Consider the following 15,000-nt stretch of genomic DNA (forward strand, 5'->3'; position numbering starts at 1 on the left):
TGTGCCAGTGGAAACTGGGATTGCAGTTTTGAAAATAAGAATGATCACGTAGGTTTCATAATCACATTGAACGCTCCATTTCATAGTTTCGTAGGCCTAGGCCTATAGTCTCTATTGGTATATATGGCTATTTAACGATTTATAAATGTATTGACGTTATGTTTCAGTATTCAATGTAAAGTTTAACGCAGTTTATTTCCTTTTAACTCAGAAGTTACACGCAGAATAAGGTCTGAATTATGTGGGGCTGACAGTATTGCAGAGTTCAACAGCAAGAGAACTGTATAGTCTATCCAGGAACAAAACTCTCTCTCTCTCTCTCTCTCTCTCTCTCTCTCTCTCTCTCTCTCTCTGTAGGCACATAGCAGTAACCAATTGAATGGTGCAGATGCTCCAGTTGGTATATTCAACGCATGCACACTGGAGTGGCGTTAAAGCTGTTGCTTTTTTCAAGAAGTGGTTCGTCCTAGATACAACAGCTTTGGAGGATGGTTGTTGCAGTCACCTCTGGGTTATTTTCTGTTTCGGGGAAGCTTACAGGTTACTGATGACGAAAAGAAGTGTTCAGTCTACTGGAAAGATGCTGTTATCAGAATAGGGGCGTAGAGGAAGCTTATAATATAAGTCTGCATTACTGTCAAGTTGTTTGCTTGTGTTTCATTATTACTGTGGGGTTTCCTGCCACTTCATTCGCTTGGATCATTTGATAAATTTCCAAACATTGATTGCTATTTTTTTTTTTTTATCGGTGGTCGGTACAAGGTTTTACTGTCTGTTTGATAAGATTGTTAGTAATAAGATGATTGTTATTACGAAACAAAAGTTGGACACATCCACAGAATAAAATGGCCACGTCTGAAGAGAGGCACCAGAGCTGTATAAAGAAGACTGATCAAAGAGAATTTTTTAAGTTAACAATCATGTAAAAAATGAGGTATTAGCTACCTGAAGATAAGTGTCAGATCGGTAAAAAGGTATACCTTGGTTCACTTACAATGACACCGGTATGAATACTCAGTTCATACAATACTGTATCCCTCCCCTTGGGTTATAGCCAGGACTCAAATGATTTTTTATTTTATTTTATACGTTTATTAACTTAATTTTTATTTCATACACTTATTGTATCAGACAACACAATAAGAAAATTGGGAATACGTCGTTTATCGTCAATATAGTCTCTCTCTCTCTCTCTCTCATACGTATCAGAATACTGGAATACGCCAGAATCAATTGCAAGCAATGCAGGCACTCCCGCCTGTTTTTAAATTTGTACTGCTTCTATGTGCTTTTGTCTGTATAGGTTGTGTATGTTGTGTCTCTGTACGTTTATGTCTGGTATTTAATTGTTTCTCCCTTTGCCATGGGGGATGGAATGGGCAAAAAGACCCCCCCCCTTAGCTCATGCCTGCCCTTAACCACAGAACTACAAGATATGGTACAGAATCGTAGTCACAGTAATTTTTAGAACGTTGAATAGACCGACACCAGTGAGGCGGCTACCAAGGTGAAGAGTGTAATAATTTTTGGGGTGTGTGTTGTGTTGTGTTGTGTGTGTGTTTGGAGGGGGGGGGGGTTGTTTTACCATGGGTTCGTTTTTGAAGCGCTAACTCGCTCATTAACGAATTAAAAAAATGGAAACCGGTTAATCTCCCAGCCAAGAATCTAGATCAGAGTGGTCGAGACCTGCACAACCGGTTTGCTCTCTCTCTCTCTCTCTCTCTCTCTCTCTCTCTTTCATGTTACTCCACAGACCTTTTTTCCACGTCGGGATTGACAGTCCGTCTTAGGCAAGTTATTTGATAAGCTGATTTACCAAGAGGTAGTGTGCGAAGGCTAATGTAATCAGACCACTTTGAGACATCGTTTGTGGAGAGATGGCCATTGATATTTGTTTGGTGTATATTTTAAAGTTGTGGTGAAGGTTTGTGAGCTTACTGGTACTACTGACGAAAGGGTTGATATCTCTATGAATTACTTCGTTCATTGCATCAGCACTTCCTAAGAACTAATATATCTACGTACTGACGTATATCTTGATATTTAAACTCTCCCTCCTCTTGTGCAGAAATCAAACTCAGCAACATTGTTAATCCATTACATATTGAAAGACAACGTCAGGCACGCGGTGCACTGCAGGCGTTACTTAAGGTTCTTTTCAGCGTCCCTTCGACTCCTAGCTTCAAGCCCTTTCATTCCTTTTACTGTACCACCGTTCATATTCTCTTTCTTCCATCATACTTTCCACCCTCTCCTAACAGTTGATTCATAGGGCAAATGCGAGGGTTTCCTCCTGTCACACCTTCCAAGCCGTTTTACTACCAACTTCCATTTCATCACTGAATGACTTCATAGATCTCAGCGCCGGGCCTTTGGCTTAAATTCTGTATTCTGTTCTATTCTATTCCCACGATGGAGTCCACCAGATTTTGATTCTGCCCTTTGGGCCACAACTGAGAGAGATCCTTCGAAGATCCATCGCAGTATTGTGAGGGCAAAACGGCCATCGTCTGGTGCATTGGCTCCTGATACCTATCATCCATCCAATGGCGCTCTCACGAAATTTTCTTTTGGCCCCAGGGAGTTAATCGAAAATCGTAGCCAACCCTCCATATCTGATGCGATGGAGATACAGATAGGGGTTTTCCCATTATTTTGTGAAAAGATGCGTTGGTTGTTTCCTACCTTTCTTCTCGTATTTAGCAAAACACACACATATATATTTATATATATATACTGTATGTATGTATGTATGTATGTATGTATGTATGTATGTATGTATGTATGTATGTATGTATGTATGTATTATACTGGACAGCTCCTCAAGGTTGTTGAAAAATCGAATCGAAACATTTCCCGCTACTTAATAGGCGGCAAGTAAAAAATAAAAAAAGCATTTCAAAATGGTCATGTAGAACATTTCAATTAGGTCCAGAGTTTCCTTGGCAAAGGAAAATGAATTACACACAACACACTAAATGTATATATATAAACACACATTTATATATTCATTATACACACACACACCCACATATATATATACTGTATATTATATACCCGAATCTCCTAATGCCAGGTGACAAAATTATAACCCAGAAGCCGGTAATTCATCACTGCTTGTATTGTGGTTTAGGAAAGAAAATCAACAAATTGGATATGCAGTAGTTATTAAGCAGGTGTAGAGACAGAGCTGACGTCTTAGGGCTTTTCATCTCTGTGTTGGGATAAAAATCTGTTAATATTCTCTCTCTCTCTCTCTCTCTCTCTCTCTCTCTCTCTCTCTCTCTCATTTATCGATCAGAAAGCCGTCTACAAATATTGGTAGAGGAGGGTCAGAGTTCAGTCCCCTCCCCCCCCTACATCCCATATAAAAGAACACCCCTTGACTCCCTCTACCATTTAATCTCTTGGGCAAATGATGCCTAGTCTTAGTGAGCTCTTTTCCTCCTTTTTATTTATCCCTTTGGTTATTGTCTTCCCTTATTTCTTCCGTCTTCCGTTTCGATTTATACTTCCTTTTCTGGGTTTATAAGTCTTATTCCCTTGGTTATTGTTTTCTCTTATTTCATCCGTCTTCCATTTCGATTTAGACCTCCTTTTCGGGGTTTATAAGTCTTATTCCCTTGGTTATTGTTTTCTCTTATTGCTTCCGTTTTCCGTTTCGATATATACCTCCTTTTCGGGGTTTATAAGTCTTATTCCCTTGGTTATTGTTTTCTCTCATTTCTTCCGTCTTCCTTCTGATTTATACCTCCTTTTCGGGGCTTAAAAGTCGTAGGAGTTTTGTGCGCATGCGCGCTCTCAGTGGTATGGATGTTATTCTTGCTCGCCGTTATTTTATATGGCCGTTTAATGTTCTTTGTATGGCTGACTGTTATCGTTTCTCAAATTTGTTTACAGAGAGAGAGAGACAGAGAGAGAGAGAGAGAGAAGAGAGAGAGAGAGAGAGAGGATTTTGAAAGATTTTTGCCTCAACTGATAAAAAGACGAAACCTTCAGTTTCTCTCTCTCTCTCTCTCTCTCTCTCTCTCTCATTCATATTACGAAACGGAACCGTGAAAACTAATTTATATAGTATCATATAATCTGCACATGAAGGAACAAGCAAAATCCCTAATATTTATGCAGTTAAAATTTTTTTTCTTTATAAGGCCGAGCGTGACCGTTTCTCATATTTGTTTACATAGAGAGAGAGAGAGAGAGAGAGAGAGAGAGAGAGAGAGAGAGAGAGAGAGAGAATAAAAATAATACAATATCCAATGAGGCAGATTCCGGATGCTATTCAAACCTCTCTTGATTCCGGATAGAGCCCGAGGTCACGGCACCGTCTTCGTGTCGGGGCATCGAGATGACGATTAATTTTTCCTCTTCTTTAAATGGCTCTCTTGCCCATGCCCTGGGCATTGCATTAGCTTGGCGTTGCGCTTCCCATTGTGGCTTTGTAAGTATGAGTACACAGAAAAGACATGCGAAGATATTTGTATACATACGCACACTGGAGTTTGTATTCGTTGTAGGTGTTTAACTTCATTGTAAGTGTTAACTTCATTGTAAGTGTTAAGTAAAGTGGTGAGAGCATTGTAAGCCGAAGGGTTTGTGGCTAAAATAGAACGTATTATGGTAATAGTAATAATGTTAATTATCAGAGCCTTTCTAATAATAATAATAATAATAATAATAATAATAATAATAATAATAATAATAATAATATAATCAGCCTTTTTAATAAGAAAAAATGCGATGTAGCACGTAATAGCTGTAATTAGGCTCGTCATAGTCCTGGTCTTTAGTAACAAAATAACAGTAAAGTACTGTAATGACAATCATCATCTTCATCATCATTTTTATCATTATCGTCATCATCATCCTAAAACATCCAACATTATATGCGAGGCTTGTTCCTTGTCATGGACGACTGAAAACACCTGCTTCTCCAATTTGGGAAACCAGGACATGGGAGGTAGGGTATGTGTTGCCCCATCCCCTCCCCCTAAACCCACTCCGCCACCCCCGTACGGTTTTCTGAGGACTTTCCCGGTCTCGAAATCTTCGAGATTTGTTTAGTTGTTTATTTATTTTATTTATTATTTTTTCCTTTGTGGGGTTGTTGTGGGCTCGTGGTGGAAATGGTCTATTCCGGACGTTGTGCATCTGTTAATACATTTGTTGGAGGAGGGTTACTCATTTCATTCGCATTTTTTTAATAATTTTTTTCAGTTGGCCGCGGATTCATCAATGATCTATTGCTTCTCGCACCAGACCTCTGTAAGGTTTGTTTTTCGTTGCATATATACGAATATTATACATATGTGTGTCTGTGACATATATATATATATATATATATATATATATATATATATATATATATATACTGTATATATATATATGTAATATATATATACTGTATATATATAATATATATATACTGTATATATATATAATATATATATACTGTATATATATGTATATATTGTATATATACACATATTTATATTTATATTGGACGTACTCTTTGTACATAGTATTTTTAGGCAAATATTTTTAAGAAGCCGTGCACTAGAGTATTGCTGTCAGACTTTACTTTGAACCTTTTAATTTATCCTTCCTACTCGATGGCATATGCACATATTATAGAGAGAGAGAGAGAGAGAGAGAGAGAGAGAGAGAGAGAGAGAGAGAGAGAGAGAGAACGTGTCTCCAATCAACTGCATATCTGTATAATCTAGTAAACATTGGCATTTTTAGTATACCTTCTTATATACGGTCATTATTTAAGAATTCACTGGTTATTGGCTGCAAGTTGCTTTCGTTGCATAGCGATGGCGATGGGCTGCCGGTAGGTAAGTTTGGTAGGATTCGTTGACCTCTGGAGTCCTGCCTCTGCCTAGCCCGAGATGACACCACGGGAACGCGTCGGCGGGAAGGATGGGAGGGCTGGGAGTCCTGAGGAGGAGGAGGAGGAGGAGGAGGAGGAGGAGGAGGAGGAGGAGGAGGCCTGGGAGGGGGGGAATACTGATTTTGACGTCGCGTCAAGAATCGTTTTCGCCTCTCTCTCTGATGTTTCTCTCTGATGTTTTGGCGACTTATCAAGGACGTTTTCAATTACTGTACAGCAGTTCTCTCTCTCTCTCTCTCTCTCTCTCTCTTCTCTCTCTCTCTCTCTGATGTTTTGGCGTCGCGTCAAAAATCGTTTCGTTGTTCTTCTCTCTCTCTCTCTCTCTCTCTCTCTCTCTCTCTCTCTCTCTCTCTCTCTCTCATGTTTTGAAATCTTGTCAAGAATGGTTTTCAACTCGTTGTTCTCTCTCTCTCTCTCTCTCTCTCTCGTAGGAATTCAAGGTCATTGAATCCCTTCAAGATGGTGTATTTGGAGCTACCGTAATCTCGGTACTTATTCAGAACATTTTTGCGTCTCATTCTTAATTTCCCACACTTAACTGAAAAGCATTTGCTTGCATTCTCTCATAAAACATTAAAAGAGAAAAATTAAATTTTGATACTTTCAGAGATTACCTTGAGTTACTTAATCGTCCACTGCCGAAATTGCATTGTTTAGAAGATGAACCCTATTCATACAGAACGTGCCCACCAAACGGCCCATTAACTTGAAATTCAAGCTTCCAATGAATCTCATACAGTATTGTTGTTCGTGCATGTAATAAATTAAAAATTTTGTGAAGGACAGATGCTGCTTTTCTCCACAGCAAGTATTTTAGTGGCGAGGTTGCAGTCCCCACGTTTTGGCTGCTAGTGATTGCACACGACCTTATTTGGTGGTCAGTTACCAGACTTGGCGTCGCTTAACTACGCTGATCTGACAGCTGATCTGACAAGTGACCTTATGTAATGAACATGACTGTGCCGTTAGTAGCAACTCGTTTTGATTTTTTCTTCCACAGAAATTCAGAGATTAAGATTAAAGGAAAACAATAATAAGTTAATGCACTTACACGGAAAAGCTTATTGTATGCATAAATAAATATCAAAGTAAGTTGTACGTAGACTTAGTAGACAGAATTTCCAACTGCATTATAAAAACATATTATGAAAAATCAGAGATACGCTTCCCCAAATGCCGAATGCAAGTTGAAATGTCTTTACTTTTTTTTTTTTTCAAGTTAAGGTATATATGTTCACATGCCTTAAAGCTTCTTTCATGAAATGTAAATATTTAAATATCCTAATTAAATATTTAAATATCCTAATTAAATTCAATAAATAAAATTATTCTGAGGTCATTTCAAGTATTTAGAGGCAAATTTAAAAATGCCGTCCTGCACATTCCTCTAAATGTTCAGACGACTATTTAAATGTCCTAATTAAATGCAATAGATAAAATCGTTTTAAATGCAGTAGATAGACTTATTTCTAAGGCAACACCGTTCTAGAGCCTGTAATAACATCCGGACAGCTGATGCAGAATGGGGGAGAGCAAGAGCGCAGCTGTTAAAAAAAACGCTCATGAATCAACTAACGATCGAAATTGGATGCTCAAGTGAATAGTATGTGCAATTTCTTCCCCTCCCTCCCCTCCCCTCCCCTCTTACCTTATCCCACAATTCTCCAACTAACCCCCCTTCCCCCACCCATCCCTCAATTTTCTGTCAATACCGGCTTTTAACAATTTACTTACATGTTTTTACCACAACCTTAATTTTCTCCTAACACTGGCTTTTAGTAATTTACATTTTTCAATTTATTTATTAATTTGTTAATTTTTTTTCATTTTTAATGCGTGATCTCGTCTTTCTATATTTCAAATTACCTTCTGTTACTTCTTTTTAATAAACACCATATTCTTTGGAAGCTTGAATTTCAAGTCAGTTGTCTCTATGGTGGGCTTGTACATACCATATGAATAGGGTTCATCTTCTGAATAATGATAATAATTTATTGTAAGGTTAATTTTTGGGGCAAGGTTATGTGGAAAGTATATAAATATCAATTATTATCATTGTTGGTCAAATGTTAAGGCTCTTACTTATGCTTCTGACTTGTCTGTCATTGTGTTTACATACGGTATATACAGATTAATATCAATTAGCGACCAGATTGTTTGTTTCTGTGTGTGTGTGTGTGGAGCGTTTGTGTACGTATGTGTATTTCTACGACTACTTCGTGTCAGTTGTCTTTTCAGGACATCTGTCCACCTCAGACGTAATTATCGCCAATAGAGGACGCGTTTTTCCACCATCCGAAGTATCAGATGAACGAGCCCAAGCCCGTTTCGCGTCTCGAATGACGCAACTCAGCTGTTCATCGATTTAACGACACATATATGGTGGGCATTGTCTCCCTTACAGGATATGATGTTGTCCGGATGGGAAAGGAAGCGCTTGCTGTTTTTGCCTTTCCTGTTGTCACAATTTTTTTTTTTTCACCATTTTGGTTTGATTTAATATATACGTACAAACCAGAGCTTTCGAGAACCTGCCCATTGAGAAGGGGAATTGGGAAGGTTCTCGAAAGGTCTCGTTTGTATAAACGTTTCTAATATATATTTACCTTTACACCACTGTGACTTTCTCCACCATTTCATTGACTTATGCTATTATGAGATTTTTAGAAATTATTATTATTATTATTATTATTATTATTATTATTATTATTATTATTATTATTATTATTATTATTATTATTATTTTGGAACGGTCTATCTGAGGACGTTGTGCAATTAGAACCTCAAAAGTTCAAGCGAAGATGCATGGCATTTGTGACGTAAAATAACTCTCCTTGTGCTTTTGATATTTAATTTTATTAATATTTTTACTTATTCGTTGATTTATCTTTGTCTTCAAATAACTGATCTCTACTTTCTGTATTTCCTATTATCTTCCGTAATTTCTTCCAAATGAACACCAAATTCTTTGAACACTTGAATTTTATTCAAGTCAGTGCCCCCTGTAGGCCTGTTCCATTTGAATAGGGTTCACCTTCTGAATAATAATAATAATAATAATAATAATAATAATAATAATAATAATAATAATAATGTAGTTTCTCAATCTTTGGAATGAGGTTCTCTGTAGCAGCAGTGAAAACATACAGCAGCTGTTCAAAGTTGATTTGATCAGAATCAGCTTGGCATTCGTGTTATTCCTAGAATAATTACTGTAGAATAACACGGTCCATGAATATTTCTTTGTCTGACCGAAGATAAAAAAAGAATAAAAAAGAAGCTTTTAATCATGAGATTATGTATATCAATGTGATAATTTTTACTATCGTTGCGGATAATTTCATTTCGGCCACAACACAATATTGTAATTACTTTCATGCCTTATTTAAGGTAAATAAACGTTATGACTTATGTGTAGTCTTACTGATGGAAAAGAAAAAAGGAAGTACTGACATATGGCGCGTGTGGAAAGCAACACGGAAACTCGGTCTGAAGCAAGTTTCCCTCGAGTTTCCGTTACATCCTTGACCTGGGAAGGTCAAGCAAGCGCTGCTTGCAAGCAAAAAGATATAGGAAGAAACTTTATACTCATGTTTGAGACAGTTATCCCACTACGACCTCTGCATTTGCAACGCCTTCATTGCTCATTCACTCAACCTAGAATTAGTTTGATAATGTCGACCTTAGTCATCATGGTCACGCCAGTTTTCAGAATGTAATCAATCAATCGTTTTCAAATCCTGCTTCTGAAGTCCCCATCACCCTCACCCTAAAAACCACTTTGATCGTCATCCCCGACCCACCCCTCTCCCCTTCCCCCTGCCATACGGGTAGGGGCACCATTCGTCATATGACGAAACCCCGTTAAAACGGACCATCCCCTCCCCTCCCCTCCCCCGTCCATTGACCTACTCCTTCTGATGCTGTGAACTTGTTTTCGAAGGCGTCCGGATCATTGGGGTTGAAGTCATGTTGTTTTTGCTTGTTTAAATGAAAGCGTCTTGATTTTTAGCGTATATATGCGTTATACGCGTAAGGTTAGTCATTGTTTACCTATTCTGTAATTCACACAAAACGCATATGAACAAAGAAACGTAAAAACCAAATGGCTTATTTTCTTTTATATTATTCCTAGATAAAAAATCCCACCGACGACGCTACTGTGCGGAAGGGAAGATAGTCTATATTTATAGTGTTTTACGTCATGAAATATCCTTCCTTTTGACATATCTTTTCGCGCGCAACATGAATAAACAAGTAAGATAGCCAGGCTTTTGCTTCCGGCAGTCACTGATTCACTGAATCTTAAATGTTGCGTGTGATTCATCCGTTTATGACGTCACTAGAGGATGCCAGCGATGACGAAATCTCCCTTGTGTGTCCTTCCCGTAACTATGGTTAAAAGGAGGGGAATCCCTCTCACTCACACACGCACACACTCACAGGCGGGGCGTTTCCTAATCAATAAGTTTGTTGCGACCAAAGCTTACAGACACTCACAGACGCCTTCCTTCTGGTCTGGACTTTGCGTCAGGATCCTCGTCGTTTTCCAGTGATGTCATCGGTCTGCTCTCCAATTCCAGCAACCGAGGCTCAGGGAACTCCTGGGCGGCATTTAAATCCAGTTACTTCCCTCCATTTTTAAATCCCCCTCGTAAACGCTTCTACCACAAGCGCGCGCAGTTTATACACAACTCCACGTTCATTGCCCGCCGATTATATTTGCGGGCCTTTAAATTGCTTCCCGCTATTAAAGAAAAAAGATATAAGAAACCTCTAATCTATTTACTTACCGGAAAAGGCAACGTAGAAGAGTAGAATCCACAAATATTCCATCCTGGTAAGAAACATTTCCTTATATCAGCGTTAAACAAGATCCCTATACGAAACACGTGCGTCGCGAAACCCGGACTGAATGTTCGAACACTCCCGACTACGATCTGATTCACCACTGACGTTCGCTTTGGCTCTCTCTCGCTCGAGTCTCGAGACACTCCGGGTGCGTCACGCTAACGCAAGCTATAGACGCCGCAACCCAACAGAAAACGGAGGATCGAGGGAACAAAAGACTATCGGGTCGATGTAGGAATCTGCGACATGAAAATGATTAGAAACCAAGGATAGAGATTCGGAAACCATTGCGGACGGAACGTTTCTGGAACTTATGCTTACACCTGACAGGATATACAGATGCCTCCCGGCGTCGCGGACCGATTTCTTGATAGTTTGAAATACTAAGTAAAAGGAAGTTGCAGGAAAATTGTGGCGGAAGTTGTGGTCAAATATTTTTTTTATCGTAAGAGTTGATACGAAGGAATAGTTACGCATGGCAGGGTAATTTTTCCTACTTGTACAAAATAAAGCAAACATTATTAAGAATACTATTCCTTGAAATAAGGGTCTGGATAGGATAATATATTCTTTACTGTTCCCTTTACATCCCCATCTTATGTGTATTCCAACATATACGCGTATAGATATGCATTGTCGCTCATCATAATTTCCAAAGGAGAGTAATAGACTCTAAGGGGAGAACACATACATTATGAATACGAGTCTGTCAAATTATATTTGATATTCTTGTACCTTTTGTTTATTTCTTTGATGGATCGGCGTCAACAACCTAGATGTTGCGACGCCAGTTTTAGTGACGATAAATCAATCTTTGATAGATATTCTCGCAACTTCCGTTCATTTCTTTGATGGACAAAAAAAAAAGTTTGTAAATTTCTGGAACCTCAAGTACTCAGAGTAAATAAGCATAGTTTGTACATAGTAAAATTCGGGGACGCAAAATTCGGGGACGCAAACACGCATAAACACACACGCACACACACACAGATGGCTCGAGAAATAAAACAAGGCAAGGACCACTGCCACATTTATGCCATTTAAACTTCAACAGTTGAATCGTGGATGAACCCTCTGTTCAGAAAACTCTACAAAGTAATCTTTTCTTATACCAGTACATGCGACTCATTAGTAGCGCATCAAGCCCTCCTACACACTTTGTGCCACTTATGTCTGTCTTTCTCACACACTCTTGCTCCCTGAATGTTAAGACCCTACCTCTCCAGTGCCTTTTTCATTCCTTTCTCATCTTTTGTGAAACCAAAGACAGAGCTTTCTCAGAATATAAGCAAAAGTTCCTGGTCTTCTTGAGCGCACACCTGATGGTGATTTATATCCTTAAAATACCTGGCATAAATGACAGGTTTGGGGTGGCAAGGGAAAAGTCTAATTCAGCTAAATAGGACACCAAAAGGATATCCAGTCGCAATCCCGTCCGTGCAATAGAATAGCTCCTCTTTTGTGCACCAAAAGGGGCTCATCCTTCATAGTTCAGGACATGGCACGGGCCCTGGAATGTCCAATGGTACGGCATCCAGTCTATAAACTTGATCTAATGCAATGTTCGTAATTACATCCATGCGAACATTCGTGAACATACTATCCACACTCAAGGGTTTGAATGCAGTAAATATGCCTCGCTGTCGAGCTTCTCAGTTCCAGAGGTCCTTTATTCCTCCCTCACACCGTTGGACTGTGTAACAGTCTCCCTTAGGGTATCGTGCAATTGGAACTTCAAAAGTTCAAGCGAAGATGCAATGCGTTACTACCCTAATACAATTCTCCTTGTATTTTAATAATTTATTCACATTTTTATCTATATATTTATTAATTACTAATTTGTTTTTTCTTTTTTTTTTAAAGTGATCCCTTCTTTCTGTATTTCCCATAACCTTCTGTTACTTCTTTCTAATGAACACCATATTCTTTGGAGGCTTAAATTTCAAGTCATTGACCCTTATGTTGGGCTTGTTCCATATGAATAGGGTTCATCTTCTGAATAATAATAATAATAATAATAATAATAATAATAATAATAATAATAATAATAATAATAATAATAATAATAATGCTGTCCACACTTGTCGGTGCTTTGCCACTTTGTTGACTTGAATCACCTTCTCTGTAGTTTTCTATAGCAAAGGGCCCCATCAGTGTGTGTGTGGTGCTGTTTGCTTGCCGCTTTTGTTTTTCACACAATATCTTGTTACAGGTGTTAGATTTCAGGAATATTTAGAACTTAACTTGCAAGTAACATAATCCTGGACGAGCTGTAAGGTGGTCGGAAGTTTCCCAATCACCTTTAAGGAAACTATCTGATTTTTGTTGATAAAGGCTCAAATATTGAGAGTTGTTTTATAGAAAATTATTAACTGATTTCAGTGATATTATGCGACGCACATAGATTGCACTTAACCTCTGCCCTCTGTTGCATTTCCATATGTATTGTCGATTCATATGCACTTGAAGTCGTTCCCTCCCTTAGGTGCCTAGATGAAGAGGGTAATTTCCGTCTTTCATGGGTCTCAGAGAGGATGTCATACCCAGATCAAGTGGTATGTTTAGGTGTGTGAAGATAGTGGGTGTTCTCCTTAATATATAGATTATGTAAAATTTGTAAAAGTTTTTTACAATTTTATGGCTATAAGGCACGGAAGTATTTCTGAAGTAAGTGTGGCTTAAGTGACTTTTTAAGTTTTATGTTAATTATCCTTTTTAATACAAGTTGTTTAGTGCCACAAACATTTTTATGGAGGCGATGACCATACTCGATGTAACGCCTAGTAACGTAGCCTAATCGATCAGTCAGAAGCTTGGGGGGATTCGTCGTGCATTCATGCATAAAGTGGTGCCTTTATTCATCGTTGTCTGTCACGACAGTGCTGAAATTGCGTACTGTTTCTTTTGGAGATTAAAGAGTATTCTACCTGATGGTCTGGATTGCAGGCAAAAGAATAAAATATTGATATCCTACAGATAATCTTGACCAAGTAGGTTTACGGAAACTTAGAGGTGTCGAATTACGCACCGGAAGGAGTTCTGGAGGAAGACCAGCTATTTGGTCTAGAATTTGTGGCACCTGGTTCCAGCTCAGGGTTGTCCGCCCACTCAAGTTCACGCGTGAGTCACTCTTGGGGTCTCTGTGGGATTTGATAGGCCTTCTGGACGAAAGCCCTTCCATATCTTTTGCTATAAAAGTGTGGACCATTCTTTAGCTTATTATATTAAATGCCCATGCTTATTCTTATTATTATTATTATTATTATTATTATTATTATTATTATTATTATTATTATTCAGAAGATAAACCCTATTCATATGGAACAAGCCCACCATGGGGACCATTGACTTGAAATTCAGGCTTACAAAGAATATGGGAAATAAAGAAAGAGGAGATCAGTTATAAGAAAAATAGACAAATTAACAAATAAATAAATAAATAAAAATGTAAGTAAAATATTAAAATACAAGTTGAGAAAGTGTAATGCTAATTTAAAATGCCATGCACCATTGCTGTATTACTTAATACTTTTATTGTTCTTTGTGGTTGTTTATATTTATGGGTCTTTTTTATTTTCATATGATTGTTATTTAATTCTTTCCTTTTTCTCGTTCCTTCCCCGCATAAGTGTGTTCTGTTCTGGGAAAGCCTGCTTTGCAAGTTAATTACCTTTTAGGCCTCTTGTATATGAATGTTTCCTAGTAATAATAATAATAATAATAATAATAATAATAATAATAATAATAATAATAATAATAATAATAATTTTTGAAAATATTCTTGCATGTGGACAGTGAATGACAGGTACTGAGAGAGTATTGACTAAGATTCGATCTGCCCTTAGATTACTTCTCGTACGGGAGGTAGTGCTGCCAGTGAACCTCACGCGGTGCATTGTAGGCATTACCTTAGATTCTTTGCAGGTTCCCTTCGGCCCCTAGCTGCAACCCCTCTCATTCCCATCTAACTTTCCACCCACTTTAACAATTGTTTCATTGTGCAACTGCGAGGTTTTTCTCCTGTTACAATTTTAACCTTTTTCACTCTCAAATTTCCTTTCGGCGCTGAATGACCTCCTAGGTGCCGGCGCTTGGCCTTCGGCCTATATTTTATAATATATTATGATTACTGAATACAAACGGCCATCTCTTTGTAAATGTCAATATTTGCGAAGATTCATAAAACCATGCCACTTGACTGTCTAATTTGAGTCTGTATCCCAATTTTTTTTTTTTATACAGATCTCGATTTT

General features: G+C 38.1%; 2 protein-coding genes across 6 annotated transcripts in view; one reads left to right on the top strand and one right to left on the bottom strand.

The window, feature by feature from the left end:
• The window catches only part of LOC136834374 (uncharacterized), a 71,329-nt gene extending 60,454 nt beyond the window's left edge, over positions 1 to 10,875 (bottom strand). The window contains exon 1 of the mRNA XM_067096929.1: positions 10,690 to 10,875. Coding sequence (XP_066953030.1) covers positions 10,690 to 10,747 — 58 coding nt within the window. The 5' untranslated portion in view covers positions 10,748 to 10,875. The remainder of the gene's footprint in view (positions 1 to 10,689) is intronic.
• The window catches only part of LOC136834372 (basic helix-loop-helix ARNT-like protein 1), a 509,755-nt gene that overhangs the window by 59,406 nt on the left and 435,349 nt on the right, over positions 1 to 15,000 (top strand). The gene's annotated exons all lie outside the window — the stretch shown is intronic.

Source organism: Macrobrachium rosenbergii, chromosome 53, assembly GCF_040412425.1.
Source record: "Macrobrachium rosenbergii isolate ZJJX-2024 chromosome 53, ASM4041242v1, whole genome shotgun sequence".
NCBI classification, from domain to species: domain Eukaryota; kingdom Metazoa; phylum Arthropoda; class Malacostraca; order Decapoda; family Palaemonidae; genus Macrobrachium; species Macrobrachium rosenbergii.